General features: G+C 48.9%; 1 protein-coding gene across 2 annotated transcripts in view; it reads left to right on the forward strand.

Moving 5' to 3' along the window:
- The window catches only part of Slco2a1 (solute carrier organic anion transporter family member 2A1), an 80,076-nt gene extending 68,171 nt beyond the window's left edge, over window positions 1-11,905 (forward strand). For both annotated transcript variants that reach the window (XM_034484415.2, XM_076917380.1), the window contains exons 10-14: window positions 1,163-1,328; window positions 3,437-3,600; window positions 6,296-6,360; window positions 8,837-8,960; window positions 9,769-11,905. In XM_034484415.2, coding sequence (XP_034340306.1) covers window positions 1,163-1,328; window positions 3,437-3,600; window positions 6,296-6,360; window positions 8,837-8,960; window positions 9,769-9,889 — 640 coding nt within the window. In that variant the 3' untranslated portion in view covers window positions 9,890-11,905. The remainder of the gene's footprint in view (window positions 1-1,162; window positions 1,329-3,436; window positions 3,601-6,295; window positions 6,361-8,836; window positions 8,961-9,768) is intronic.
- The last annotated feature ends 3,795 nt before the right edge of the window (window positions 11,906-15,700 follow it).

A 15,700-nucleotide genomic window follows, 5' to 3' on the forward strand; every position in this document is an offset into this window, starting at 1 on the left:
GAGGAGACTTGAAAAGATTTCAAGATGAACAATTAAAATGGTGACACACTGTAAAAACCAAGGGCTGGAGAGGCAGAGGCAGGTCAAAGGACCAATCTGTTTGCTTAAATAAGTTTAGAGTCAAGCTTTATCTTCAGAAAGAGTGTTACAACCCCGTGAGCAAGGAACATGTTCACCCCCTATGTCCTCCCACCCCCCTACCCCACCCTGGGTAATCACCTTGCAACTTTTTCTTCTCTCTTGGAGAGCAACATCTCCAAATACTGCCACAGCATCAGGCAAAAGGCAAAAAATCATAGTGTGAAATGACCTCCTCCATAGTTGATAAGTGAGGGAGGAGAACAGAACAAAGGAGGGGACTCCTTTGCATGAGGAACTCGCCACTGCTCTGCAGGCTGACTGGGGACTCAGAGAACCCTGAAAGTTTGGGGACCTTGGGGTACTTTTCACTGGGAATTTGGTCCCACCTCTGTCACCTGCCTGGCCTTGAGTTCTAGGTATGATGCTCTCTGTTGCTACGAGGAAGTCATCCACACACAAAAAGCCCCTTCCGTTGTGATGTCCCATAAATGCCAACAGTCGCTACTGTTATTTATCAATGTACAACTCAGCCCTCAGAACTTCCCCAAAGAATAAGATCAGCCATCAAAATCGACTTTGATGAAGTTCTGGCCAGGGAGGGGAATGGACAGACCCAGATCAGCGAATCTATTTGTCTCAGGAGATGAACAGTCCATGCAAACCTCAGTTGCCTCCAAAGGTCTCAGCCCCTGCCTTGAGCCAACACCTAGCTGGGCAATGAGAGAAAGCAAATGTTATTAATGACATCACTGTAGCATAGACCATTTCCTTCAACAGAGTCTGTCTGTTGGTCATTTTAACTGACAATGGCATGGGGGCGGGGGGGGGGAAGGGGGTCTGGCTAGACCTTTGCAACTGAGTAATTGGTGGGTTTGGGCTCCATGGGTCAGGAGAAACAAAGAGGGCCATGATTTCCAAACCATGCCAGATTCATAACAGGCTCCCACGGGCTGAGTTCAGATCCTAGGGTAGCTCTGGCCCAAGACAAACAGGGGCATGCAGGCACATCAGCCAGGCCAGGAACTCCTGCTGTTTCTTCATCGTGCTTTGTTTGACTCCTTGCTTCCTGTTTTGCTGGCAGCACATCAAGTTCTATACATCCACAGCCTCCTGCCTGCCGCAGGGACTGCTTGTGCCCAGATTCCATCTTCCATCCTGTCTGCGGAGACAATGGTGTCGAGTACCTCTCCCCCTGCCACGCCGGCTGCAGCAGCCTCAACATGAGCTCAGCGGCTTCTAAGGAACCAGTAAGGACAAAGGGGTCACAGGGGTAGACAGAACCACATGGAGCTTTGAGGCTCAGTGTGTTACCTCAAAAACTGTTCCTTGGTACTCAGTATCAGCATCCTAGCCTCCTCCACCCTCTCTCTACCTTCCCTGCCCCAGGGTCACGACCAGATGCCCACAGCCTAAAGTCAATTAAAGATTGGCCCAAGACCAACTCATTCATTCTTGGGGACTTGGCAAGACTATGGAAACAAGTCCAAGCATTTGCCCACAGTAGAGTTATGACTGATACTGATGGCTCCCTGTAGGGGGAACTTCTGGGTTCTGGGCTCGGACCATGTTATAGAGTCACATGGGATGGGAGCAGAGGGTCCCCTGTGACTTGGACCTGAGAGGCCAGTGCTGGGAGCAACAGTCAAGGGCCTTTGCTTCAAGCCCTAAGCTCCCAGAAGTGGCCCAGAGTTGGCCTGAAGCTACGAAATTAAGTGCCAATCTAGGGTTAGAAATGAAAGTTCTAAGTGTCTCCTTCTTAGACAACCTACAAGGGAACTTATCCATCACTATGTGAGGACAGTGGCCCCAGGCCTTCTGGGATCAGCAAATGACTCCTCCAGTCATTTGTTTACTAGTTAGCAAACAGACATCCATGTGTGCAGCCACCATGTTGACAGAAAGCCCTGGTCTCACAGTTTACATCCAGTCCAATGAATGCACACAATGAATGCTGGGAGACTTCCTGAGGTGACTTACACCACCTGAGCAAAGAGCAGAGGAATCCTAGGGAAACCTGGAAGTCCATTTGCAGGTGAAGGAAGAACAAGTACCAAGCACAGGTGGGAATGCACCACAGAAGCTGAAGGAAGGCCTGGCCACAAGTGTCACAGCTAGCAGAACAAGGGTCAGACAGGCCCAGAGCAGGGCAGGGCCAGGCTTAGGAGGTAGATTATTCCTCCTCTTAACTCCCTCCCATGAGGGCAATGGAAAGTCTACGCCATTACTATAGGATGCCCCCATAGAAAGAATGCACCTGTGTGTAGGCCATGGACCAGGCTAGCCCTCACTTACCACCTCTTCGGAGGTGACAGGAAAAAGCCGCTTCTCCAGCCTTCACTATGGACAAAGGCACGTGGCTCTCAGGTAGAGAAAGGTGAGGCGCTAAGACAAGATAGTAGCTTAGTTTGCCTTTTAACTGGAGGAGTGGTGGCTTCTGTGGTTTTCTTATCTTTGTTTACTTACCTCTGACTCATTTACTTCCAGAAATAATCTTGACAAGCTTCCAATAACAGCACAAGTACATCAAGATAATATCCATTACCGTGATAGCAAGGAAAAAAAATAATAAATTATAAGGGGGAGGGGGAGCCTTGATATTTTAAGATCCAGATTGTGGGAGGTTACAGCAATATCTATCGTGTTTTAGGAATGTCTGAGCTCCAGAGGCACAGTCCCACTGACTGATGGAGGGAGGCCTCCTAGCTCATTGGTTGGCATAACTCCATAACAGCTGTCACACCAACATCATTATAGGCTGGTCCATCAGCCACTGCAAGGAGGGATGGCAAAGATGACCAGATGAGCAGCAGTGGCTACCAAACGAGTTGAACAACAGTATTGAGCCACACAGAACTATGGCGAGGCAGGGTCCTCCTCTGGGGTCTCCTCTTAGGCCAAAGGACACCTCTTCAGTGGGGAGTGCTGCAGAGCGTTCAAGAGACTCCATTATTGTTATTGGGAGAATGCAGAGTATACCTTCTCCCCATAACAAGTTGTACAACCGCCACAGCGGGCTGGACGGAGAGGAGAGCTCCCCGGCTCCAGGCGCTGAGCTGAGGCTGCTTTGCCTGGAATCTTGGGCGTTCAGATGTTGGAGAGGTTGTAGGAGTTCAGCCCATGCTGGACTCTGGGTGAAGACCATTTCTAATGCCCCAAACGGTGAAAGAGCCAGGACCCCCACGGGGTACTCTAAAACCTTCAGCTGAGCTCTTCAGTTTTCAAATCGGAAGCTTTGCCCCCATCCCTGGAGGGCTGGAGGAAGGGCAGAGGGATTTGTTCGTATTGGTGGGAGGTAGTGTGGACGTGTGACACAGACTGAGGTGAAATCATGACATGGCCCCTCCTGCTCTTCAAGATCTATCTGAACTGCAGCTGTGTGACTGGGGGAGCTGCGTCAGCCAAGACAGGCTCGTGCCCTGTGTCCTGTGCACAGCTGCTGCTCCCAGCCATCTTCCTCATCTCCTTCGCGGCGCTCATCGCCTGCGTCTCCCACAACCCGCTCTACATGATGGTCCTACGGTGAGTGACATCTCTGAGCCTCTGACTGCAGCTTCCACCCCATCTCTCTCTTTGACATTCCAGCCTGTCTCCTACTCAGAGTCTCTCCTCCCTCAACTGGCCCTGAGGGTCTTAACAGCAACCTACAAGTGTCCAATGGTGAGAAGAAAAGACAGCAGGTACACTGATGGCAGGAGTTTTCTGTCCCAGGAGGAGCTCCTTGTAGGGAAGCCTTGCTCGTGCCCCTAGTATCCATGAAACATAGGCCCTGTTGGCCACCCCATTTTTATTTGTGGGAAGTTAGATTGTAGCCCAGGATGGCAGAACTGTCAAAAGGCTGAGCCATGGGTTAAAGACGGGCCTTGCTTACAGATTCACTTATTCTTCAACCTTAAAAGAAAAGGAGAATCTTAAAATCAGCGAGTCAGGAACTGAGGAAAGTTTCAGAAGCAAAGCAAAAGCTGTAAGAAAGGGCTGAACATGAGAAAATTGCAGGAGGCTGGAGACCCAGTGCTCAGGTTGGAGGGACAAGGGACCAGGGTGGGAACAAGGGGAGGGTCTGGTTTTTATAGAGAGTGCCTCTCTCTTACCTCATTCTACCAAGAAGGAAAAAGAAAGAAAAAAAAAAGAAAAAAAGAAAAGAAATCTCACCCAAGTTCTCCTAACCACCTCCTGCTTGACTCTAGCCTCCCACTCATCCAGCCCCATTAGCTTACTTGGAAGCAGAGGAGAAACACAGAGGCTGGATTAAAAGTCTCAACCTGAGTGTTTTGGGTGTTGCCTGACCTCATGAGCTTCAGTTTTCTTGACTATGAGAGGGAGATAGTGATATCCACCTCTTTGTGTGAGTGTCTGTGTTGCAGGGTCAATTGCTTTGTAAATAGAAGTGCCTCTGCTGGGCGTGGTGGTGTCTATAAACCTAGGCCTTGGGAGCAGGGGAACCAGGAGTTCAAGGTCTTCTTTGCCTATATAGTAAGTTATAGGCCAGCCTAAAGGACATGAGACCCTACCTCATGAGGCTCTCAACATATGGATAATAACCCCTTTGGGGGTTGAATGACCCTTTCACAGGGGTCACCTACTACAACCATTGGAAAACACAGAACTTACATTACAATTCATAACAGTAGCAAAATTACAGTTAAGGAAGTAGCAACAAAGTAATTTAGTGTTTGGGAGGGGTCACCACAACATGAGGTACTGAATTAAAGGGTTGCAACATTAGGAAGGTTGAGGACCACTGACTGCCCTACCTCAAAAAAGAGATGGGGGCTGGTGTTCTCCATATTGGTTAAGACCTCTTTCCCAAGAAGGTTAAGCAATGAGGAAGGACCAGATGTTGTGTCAAGCATGTAACTTAGCGACAGACCTCTCGCTTAGCATATGTATTTTACTCTATCCAAGGCTGGTCTCTTTCCATTCTTCCCAGAACCCCAAACTATTAAATAGTACCATGAACATTCAGGAGTACATCCTCCCAACTTTGTCAAACCCCTCAGGATACATCCTCATGGACACACCAAGAAGTTTGTTTCCCAGGTGATTTCCAGATCCATAAGTTGGTAATGAAGATTAGCTATCACAGGCATCCATTGTGGATCAGGCCATTGGACAAGCTGATACAGAGGGAAGGAACATCCATTCAATTGGGATTCCAGGCACTGTCCATTGGGAGATCCCAGATGGTCCCTCTTTCTCCTACTTGAACTCCAAAGAGCCTCCCTTTACTGGGTCATCCCCCTGGGGATATCCCTCAGATGCTGACTTTGGCAATGGTTATAAGACAGTGTGAAGTGGCCTGGAGGTCACTTTTGAGTTCTCTTCCTCTCTGTCCTCAGCTCCAAATCCTTTTCTAAATGATAATCACCCACCCAGGAGCACGAGTGGGGAAAGCATGGAGAAGCCGGAGTCTGGTCACACAGCAGGTGCTTCTACTTACTGCTCTGAGCGCCTCACCCTGTGTATGAGATGTCAACCCCCATTTGACTCTCCAGTTGAGGTGGCAACTCTCTAGGGAGAGCTGAACCTCTTCCTGGCCTTGCCTTCACTCTCTTGAAGGAGGAAAGGTAGAAAGCAGGATCACGCACAGGATCCATGCAACCTGATGCAAATGAAATTATAAAGCCGGTGAATCATTAAGACAGATGTAAACCAAGGCTGAGCCTCTCTGATGTAGCGTCCTATGCAGCTGCTCCAGTCACACCTTACAAAGCTGGCCCCAGGCAAGGAATTGTTTCAGATCTGCACAGAAGCTGATAGCCCAGGGCCCTCTTTTCCTGGTACAAGATATTCTGTGGGTGTTGTTCAGACCTGCTGCCTAAGCATCCAGCCAGATGTTTCTTTCTACTTGGTCTCTCTTGCCTGCTTTCTCTCCAAGAAGTCTCTGGACAGTCCTGAAAACAATACAGACTATTAGTTCTCAAACTCAAGTTTGCCTCCAACTCTCCTGGAATTATCCACGTTTTTAATGGATTCCAAGCTGAGAATTTGTAGTTTGAATGTAGCCTGGGCGATGCCTCTGATCCAGCAACAACGCTTTGAGAACAGTGGGTATAACAGGCATTCAGCAGATGACTCTCATCCATGTGCCTGGTCAGACTCCATGAGGACCAGTTCTGATCTTCTCTGAGTCTTTCTATTCCCCACACCTCACACCCTCCAGGTGACGCTACAGCCCAAAGTCCTCCTGGTACTAACTTCCTGTTTTCCTTTTCAGTGTGGTGAACCAAGATGAAAAGTCATTTGCCATTGGGGTACAGTTCTTGTTGATGCGTTTGCTGGGTAGGTAATTTAAGAGCTTCCTTCTGGACTAGACGCCCTGGACTGTGATCATGTAAAGGCTATGTGGGGGCAGGGCAGGGTTAGGACAAGAAGCCCAGGTTCATCTTGCCTGTATAGAGAAGCTGTGTATTCCTAACAACAAGTACCAAACCCTGACAAATGACAGTTTGCCTGATTGCTTGAGATCGGAAAAGATCCTGCCTACAAAATTCAAACCAAATTTAAATTATGTAAGAAAAAGAAAAGGTCACAGCTGAGAGTGTGCCGAATACAGAGTTAAAAGCAGGTATTTTTAAATCTTTCTCCAAGAATCCGCCCTAGGAAACAAGACCTTGCATTCCTGCCCTAGACAGAGCAGTTTCTGAGCTGAGCCCTGGCTTCCCTCCCATTTTCCAAACTTCAGTCCTCTGCCGCGGTTCAGCAAATCTCTCTCCTGTGGGGGACCCTCTGCCTCCGAACCCTGTCTGTCCTCAAGTAGCCTGGAGCCCAGGCATCTGCACTCAAAACACTCAAGCTGTGCAGACACCGATCAGCAGAGACCAACAGGGAGGGAGAACTCCCACGGGAGCAGGAGGCATCTGACTTCCCTGAGCGCAGGGACTGAGGGGTGAGGGGACACATAGTAGGTGCTTTCCCAGCCCTCCAACTCTGGTCTGCCCTTTGACACCCTTGACACATTCATGCATTAGACCGAACCCTAGGCATTGATGTGGAGGTCTTGCAATGATGGATGAACAAAAGTATAGAGATTGAATTTAACAGAGGAACTTTGTACTAAGAATTTCAGGGGTGGGGAACTTGGAGGTTCCAGGCAGAAGGACTTGAATTACTATCAATGTGCGCCTTCCTACCTTAACCACTGAAACCCATATGGAGTATTCTGCAGTATTATACAGGGGTGCAGGTCACATCTTGCCCTGCCATGGCTTTCATTAAATTTCCAGTGTGTGTCAACACTCCTACTGAAGTCAGAAGGGCAGGAGCCTATTGCGGGGTCTGAGCCAGCATTTTTTAATGGAGTCTCTTAGCTGCAAGCCACTTGTCTTAAATGCAGTCTCTAAGTTCCAAAGGACCCTTAACCCTCTAAATGACAACTGTCACATTCCTGGGGCCACACAGAGGACATACGGTATCTGGTCCAGGTTGAGGCTAGTTGGTTAGCCCAGCTTCTTGTATTATATTTATGACTTACCATCTATAGCTGGTTTATAATTTACGCTAATGCCCTGGCAGGGAAAGAGTCCTGGCATTCCTCCCAGAGGAATCCCAGAGGACCTTCTACCCCACTTCTATTGGTGACCTAGAGAATAGCCTCTCTGTCCCACTGCTCCAAGTACTTGCTTGCTTCCTCTTTTCCACCTGAGCTCAGATAACTATGTGGGACCATAGTTAGAAACCCAGGCCTGGAGGAATTCCTCTCGTTGCTTAAGAACACAGCTTCACTCTGGGTTAGATGAAAAGATTGCCTATTTATAAACCCCAGCAGGTTTACAGTCACGCACTGAGATGTGGTTGAAAACTCTCCTTGACTTCTATTTAGGGATGTGTCACTAGGGCCAGTTTCCAGCCACTGTTCACCTGCAAACTGGAAAGTAAGCAGGGCCTGAGAGGCTGCTCTTGGGAGTGTCTCAATGTGGGTAGGGACACAGGGCCGAATTGCCTCTTTCTTCCAGAAACAGAAACTCAGAGGATGCTAGATAGTCAGGTGTTTTTAGCACTGTGTTTCTGAGAATGGGATGATCCATCCCCAATGTAAATCCTGGACAAGTCCACACTGACCCACTGGCTACCGGACAAGTCCACTCTGACCTACTGGCTGCTGGACAAGTCCACCCTGACCCGTTGGCTGCTCACAACCTGGCTAGCACCACAAAGTTTGGTGGGGTTGGGTAGTGGGCATCTAAAATATTCAGCACCCAGGAAAGCGTTGTGCCCTACTGGACTTCATCTTCACATTCAGGTGCTTCGATATTTTGCCAGCCTGTGTTCTGAGCAAGATGAGGGTATTAAAGGTCTCCAACGGGTGTTGTCTAACCTAGTGGGGTAGTTTGGAGTGGGAGAAGAGCATGGGACTTAAACTTCGGTGAAATGGGGTTCAGTGGACCCATGGGTCCTCTCCCTCACTTGCTCTTCATTGCAGTGAATGCAGTCACCCACAGGGGCTGTGGGGAGAGCTCAGGGACATTAGCACTCTCGAGATGGAATTTCTTTCTGGGGCTAACCTTGAGCATGAGAACGGTGCAATGTGTCTGAGCTGACACCAGGTTGACCCTGTGATTCATTCTGCCCAGAAAGGAGTCCCCTTTCTCTCCTAAGCCTTCTGGTGAAAGGGGAACTCAAGCTTCACCGCAGTTGTCTGCTTTCCCACGTCGCTGTGATTCCGAGGGCAATGTGTGGACTGTGTACCATTGGTGTGGGGGCTCCAGAATCTCTGACTGCAGAGCCACCTCTGAATTCTCTTTCCTATTGTTGCCAGCCTGGCTGCCATCTCCATCCCTTTATGGCCTCCTCATCGACTCCTCCTGTATCCGGTGGAACTACCTATGCTCAGGGAGACGAGGGGCCTGTACATATTATGACAACGATGCTCTCCGAAACAGGTGAGGGCTCACACACACACAGGTGCCTGGGAGATTAGGCCTGTAGTCTCAGCACAGGGGGAAAAAAGCCATTTTTTTTTTTAAAAAACATCATGGATGTTGTGGGGGCTGTCAGGTTTTTACGGGAGAAGATAGAAGGGGATGTCTCCATAGATTCTGCCATGGACAAAGAGCAGAGGCTATCAGGGCAGGCATTTGGGGACCTATAAGGAGCCATTCAAGTGAGGAGACACAGGGTCTGCATTGAAGTATCCCCAAGGTACTGTCTCTCACGAGCCTACTCAGAGCAGCAATGTTCACCAAAGGTAAAGGGGTGCCTGGAGCCTGAGAGAGATTATGAATATGGAAAGACACCAGGCAATCTCCACCACTCAGAGAGAGGGAACACAGCATGGCCCCCAGCAGAGGTCTAAGGAAGGGAGTCCAACCTATGTCAGTGAGCCACATCCAGCCATCTCTTCTGTTGCTTCCGTTCCATCATCTAGAAATGATGGAGATGGGCTTGCAGGGGCTGTACAGGAGCTAGAAATAGTGAGGACGGTTAGAGAAGGAAGGCCAGCAGAGAGGCAGCAGAAAGATACAGACCCTCTGGAGACAGCTGGGACAGTAGTGTCACCTCTACCCATTAGTGATGCCACTGGAGAGCAGAGGATCCCTGATGTCCTGTGTTCATCCACAGTGACCACCTGAGAGGTGACAGCTCGTTACCTGAGTAACAGTCTTCACAGCTCCTAGGCCACTGTGAAAATGATGTTCATCTTCCCACTGCCCCTGGGCCTCACCCTTCCTGTCTCTTCCTGCCTCATAGGTACCTGGGCCTACAGGTGGTCTACAAGGCCTTGGGAACACTGCTGCTCTTCTTTATCAGCTGGAGGGTGAAGAAGAACAGGGAATACAGCCTGCAGGAGAACACCTCGGGCCTCATCTGACCCTCAGCTGAGACTACTGCCCTGCCCCAGAGACTGGATCCTACCCCCTCCACACCTGCCTGTATTAATTAATGTTAATATGCCTTCTTCCTCTTCCTCCTCTTCCTCTTCTTCCTCCTCTTCTTCCTCTTCTTCCTCCTCTTCCTCCTCTTCCTCCTCCTCCTCTTTCTCCTCTCTCTCTCTCACGCACACACATACGAGAGAGAGAGAGAGAGAGAGAGAGAGAGAGAGAGAGAGAGAGAACGTTCACTCACTTTTTGCCTCATCTGCCTTTTCCTCCTAAAGTCTCCCCATGGTTCTCAAGGCCTGTAGTGTACTGAACTGAATGAGCACTGGGATGGAGAGTCTAGTTTCTCAAAGTCCTTGGAAGGGATCTCCAACATAGGCAGGCTCTCCTCAGCACTGGGTCCTCCGACAAGATGCCCATAGTAAGGCAGCCTCTGTTCTCACCAGTCTCTCAGGAATACTTAAGTGGAGTGGGAAAAGGGAGCCTTGCCTTCCGTGCCAGGCAGCCCAGCTCTCCTCCGCCTCTGACAGTACCCAGCAGAGAGGGAGAGGAGGAGCAGATGGTTGGTTTCTTATCAGCTATAACTGGGCTAAGGGAGCTGGCTGTGGCCACTTTTCATCTGGATTCAGACTAGCATGGAACTCAGGAGGGACTGTCTCCCCTTATTTTCCCATTTTCTGCCCTCGAGGTTGATTTGGAACCCACCATTTTGGGAAGTATGGCCCTCTCTTTATGCTACACCCTGGTATCAGAGCAGGAACGAAGGAACCGACAAAGCTAGATCATCCAAACACTGTTCATAGGAACCTGAGGCCTACTCTCCTGTCAGCATATGCTTCCTTGTGCCTTTCAAACTAACAAAACCACAAGGAGCCCATGTAAGGAGGGCCCCAGTCTCCCACCCTCACAGTGGAGACAAGGCCTTCTCCCTTCAGAGACACGGATGGCCATCTCTACCATGCCCCGGAAACAGAAGAGCGGCCTTACGTGAGCTTTGCTGTCTGGACTTCAGCTCATGTGCAGAGGAGTAAAGGGGGAACCACCTGAGATGCAGTCAGAGCAAGGGATGGAGAAGAGTGGCTGCCACCTGTCACTGTGCTGGAGAGCAAGTTACAGCCCACAAAGAGGGCAGCCAGGTTGACTCGCTTGCAAACACATTGTCTTCACTGGCGTTTTCTCAGCTTCTCCTCACTACCTCTGGGTGGAGGTGGGCTCCTTCTGTGGGCCTGGGCTGGAGCCACCACTGCTATGCAATGGAGAAGCAAAGGCAGAGGCCAGGAAATGAGGCCTTTTACCAACGGTTCTGTCTATCAGAGACCGTCTTGGTACTTGGCAGTGGCACTATATGGTTCTCTGAGAGCTCCCCTGAAAAATCTTACCTCCGTTCACACTAGGGCTTCCTCCCAGAGAGTGCTCGGTGGGCAGCAAGGACACACTCACATACTTGCCAAGCATATCAAGTACCCAAAGATTGGCAGGAAAGATCCTGGCCTGGCCACCCATGCATATCCTTTAGAGCTCTACCAGAAAGACTGTGTGCCTGAGATGGAGAGCTGGCTCACCGTGTCCCTGAAGCAGCTAGGCAATTGACATTGCCCTATGTGACATTTAAGTGCCTTTCAGAAATGCCTTATATGGTGAGAAGCCAACCGGTTTATGTCGGCATGGCAAAGCTCCTCGGGAGACTGGAGCCTCCATGGAGCCTTTGTTACTGGCAGCGTTCTTTCTGAAGCCACAGGGTTCATTTCCACAGATCTTATTAAGGAGGAGGCTCCACACAGCCTCATGGGCCAGTCTCAGCATGCGCAATGGTTCTGCTTGGAGCATGATTCTCTGCTACTAACCCTGGGCTTACTCACTCCAATTTAACCAGATTCTGAAGGCATAGCCGTCAACCAACCTCTCAAACAATGAATGCCAACCTTCCATTTCTGAAAGATTGGCTGTCCCCACAAGCCTTTATTCTATTATATTGCTATTAATATATTATAATTCTGTTATGGGTGTAAGCTGGTTGTGAATTTGTGATGTCATGATGTCTATTTCTGATGTCTATCAGATAGCAGACAGAATTTGTGCCTTTTAGAAAAAGTAGCCGTGCTTCAGCCATTAGCCAAGGGCACTAGAGGCCTCGTCATTCTCAAGCCACCTGCCTGGTGCTGAGCAGGCCCCAGGCATCGCTGGTTGTTGTGTGGGTCCTTGTGCTTTCTGTGCAGATCAATGTCAAAGACTCATGGGAATGGGCTCTTGGGAGGCCCAGTCACTGCCTTTGACTTCATACCCAGAAGTGGGCTCAGTCACTAACACTTTATCCATGAATACCACAGACAGTCATAACTGATCACCTATCACTATCCAGCAAATCTTGTCTCTCAAATGTCAGAGGGGTTTTAAAGATCTCACTTTCTTCTTTCAATTGGAGAACAAAGTGTCACAGATGTCCTTGAGTATATCATGCTCAAGATTACTAGTAACATACAGGAACATTGGGGCTGGAAACATGGCTCAGTGGATAAGAGGATGGGCTGCTCTTCCAGAGGTCCTGAGTTCAATTCCCAGCAACCATATGATGGCTCACAGCATCTATAATGGGATCTGTTGCTCTCTTCTGGCGCACAGGTGTACATGCAGATAGAGTATGCATACATTTTTTTAGAAAAATTCGGGAACACCCTTCACAAAGCCTTAGTCCCTTTCTGTGACTGTAAAAGGAATCCAGAAACTTCACTTTCCATTGGATGAAGGTGTATTGTAGGTCACCCATGCATAGAGCCAAATCCAGTCAAATTGACCATGAGAATTAACCACCAAAGGTGCCTTTACATTTAAGAAGGCCATAGTAGGTCTTTGGTCTCTTCTCCTTGCTTTTCTGTGGAGTTTAGAACCCCTGTAAAGTCTGACTCAGGGGCAGAGCCCCATCCCTGGACACAACCATAGCCATATCGTTCCCTGCTGCCCCACACAACCTAGGAAGCCCTTCCCTCTACCACCCCATCTTTCTTGCACCATGCAACCCCTCAAAGAGGGAACCAAAGAACCAGAAAATAAAAGGTTTGCCATCCTTCGGAAGAGAGGCTTATCTGTCAAGTACCCTTTGGTCCAAAGCCTCTGGCAGGATCCTCATCACAGCCTATGATGGAAGCCACACTAGTCTATTTGAAAATAATCAAAAAAAAAAAAGAAAGAAAGAAAGAAAGAAAGAAAGAAAGAAAGAAAGAAAGAAAAGAAAAAGAGAAAAAAGAAAAGAAAGAAAAGAAAATAAAGAACCCTAGGCATGTGGATCACACCTATAATCCCAGCCCTTGGGAGGCAGAAGCGACTGGATCTGTGAGAGTTCAAGGCCAGCTTGGTCTACATAATGAGTTCCAGGACAGCCAGGGATGCATATTGAGACCTTGTCTCAATTTAAAAAGAAAGAAAGGGGACAAAAAAAGAGAAAAGAAGAAGGGAAGGGAAAGGAAGGGAAAGGAAGGGAAGGAAGGGAAGGGAAGGGAAGGGAAGGGGAGGGGAGGGGAAGGGGAGGGGAGGGAGGGAGGGAGGGGAGGGGAGGGGAGGGGAGGGAAGGGGAGGGAAGGGAAGGGGAGAACTCCAAAATCAAGGAAGCAGCCAGCAGAGAGCTTTCACAGAAAGCCCAGGTCTTTCTGGGTGCCCCAAGCTCCTCTCTCCTTATAAGTCATTCTGAAGTTAGCGAGAGTCTTAGGTAGTGAGAAGACCCTCTCTTTTCCCACTGAAGTTCACTGACTTGTAAGAGGGAAGTGGAGGGATCTTTTTAGGGTTGTGTAGGTTGAGTGATGGAGGTTGGGAGACCTCAGTAATATTTCAATTCTCCACCTTCTAGTCAAGCATTCCAAGAACATTGTGACTATTCATCAGACAGGATCCAGTGAGCCCTCTGGGCTCCACAACATAGGCACCACAGATCCAGTCGCCTCTGCCTCCCAAGTGCTGGGATTAAAGGTGTGCTCCATATGCCTAGGTTGTGGAACAGACGTGGAGAAAAAGGGACAAAGAGTAGAAGACTTGAAGAAGCCAAGCAATGAGAATGAAGCACACAGACAGACTTTTGGGGGAATATTCCATCTGGTAACTGGTTGTCACGTTCTTGCTTAAGAAACAAAGCCATGTTGTATTTGCCTTCAACACTTTCAAAGATGGAGAGATGCAGCTAAGCTGGGTCCTGAATTACTGTCAACTTGGTAGTAAAATATTGTATTACAACTTCTCAGAGAGATTGGCAGTGGGGTGTGTGTGTGTGTGTGTGTGTGTGTGTGTGTGTGTGTGTGTAATCTTTGCAAATCCAGAAAAAAAAAAATCCTATCTTTCCCAGCCACAGGAACTAAACATTGGAGGAAAAAAATGTCCATCCCCTGCCAAGAGGGCCAGATTCGTTAACCTTTCATCGGTGATTAAATATGTAAACAGATTCTGGGCAAGCCCTTGGCAAATCATTAATGAGAGAAAGCCTTTCTCTTGTGACATTCCCTGCCCATTTATCAATCTCCACACCCATTTCCAGCCCTGTACGGTGGCCCCAGGACACAGGGCTCTCTACCCTGCCCCCTAGGTGCCTGCTACACTTTGATAACAAAAATAAAATGTACACAGATCTCTGCAGTTTGCCAAGCCATGCATTTATTTACCGAACTCCTCAAACCACCCAGAATAGGCTTGGCTAGGCTTCAGTCACATGACACAACACACATTTATCTCTTGTTTGCACAAAACCCATGGCTTGTTTGGGTGACTCTCCAGGGCAGTGACTTCCAAGGGTGGCTCAGAATGCCAACTATTTGGACTTGAGGTACCTCTGTTTCATCAATCCACAATTAATGAGGCAGGGAAGAAAGCTAAGGAAGTCTCGCCATGGGAAGCAAATGTTTGAGCCAGAAGCACAGAGTCTTTCTGTTCCCAGGCTCTTGGCCAGAGCTAGTGTCGTGGCACTAAATAGCTGCTATACAGGTGGAGAAATATAATCCTCTGTGCTCAGAGAGGAGTGAGGCAGACTTAGACAAGTGCTAGAATCTTCCACCGTGGAGAGTGATTCTAGGTGAACCAGTATGCTCACTGAGACCCTTCAGTTAGTCTTGTCAGGCTGTTGGAAGAGAAATGAGTACAGCCAGAGGGAGGACGCATTGGTACCCAGACGTGAAAAGATGATACCTCAGCAAGGTCAGGGCTGCCTTAGGGATGGAAAAGTGGAGAAGACAGGCTCAGAAGAGGCAGAGCTGGTGGGTCAGAGGTTTAGAAAGATGCAGAGTTAGAAAAAGGTTCTCTTTAGTTGACAAAGACTTGGTCAAAGGATGAGAAGGCTGAGGGGGGAAAAACAGCTGATTGAGCATGCCCCCCAAGGGGAGCAGCTTACCTCCAGGGGAGGAGTCTCACCCAGAGCTTCTTCCTGAATGGTGAGGCCAGTGTGACCATCACATCCTATAGATAGATAAATGAGGTCTCCTCCAGTTGTCAATCATACATTATTTGTTTGGTAGCTGGTGTTTGCAAGGACCAGACATGACACATCCCCTGACTTTGCAGGGCATATACCTTGAGGAACTTGACACAGGGCAAAGACCCAAGTGCTGTGAATTCAGTTGGGAAATCAGAGAAGGGGGAGCTAGGGCTGATTTCAAGAGTCAGAAGTATAGGCAGAGAGGACAGCCAGGTTGTGAACAAAGGTAGGAAGGCAAGCAAACTTGTGCACATTCTGAGAACTCACTGGTTGGGGGCACCTGAACAACAGAGATACAGCCAGAAGGGTAGGGTCTAGGCTTGGCGGCCCCTTAGGGCTCCTTCGGGGCTGGCTTAGA

This window comes from Arvicanthis niloticus, chromosome 21 (assembly GCF_011762505.2).
Source record: "Arvicanthis niloticus isolate mArvNil1 chromosome 21, mArvNil1.pat.X, whole genome shotgun sequence".
NCBI classification, from domain to species: Eukaryota; Metazoa; Chordata; class Mammalia; order Rodentia; family Muridae; genus Arvicanthis; species Arvicanthis niloticus.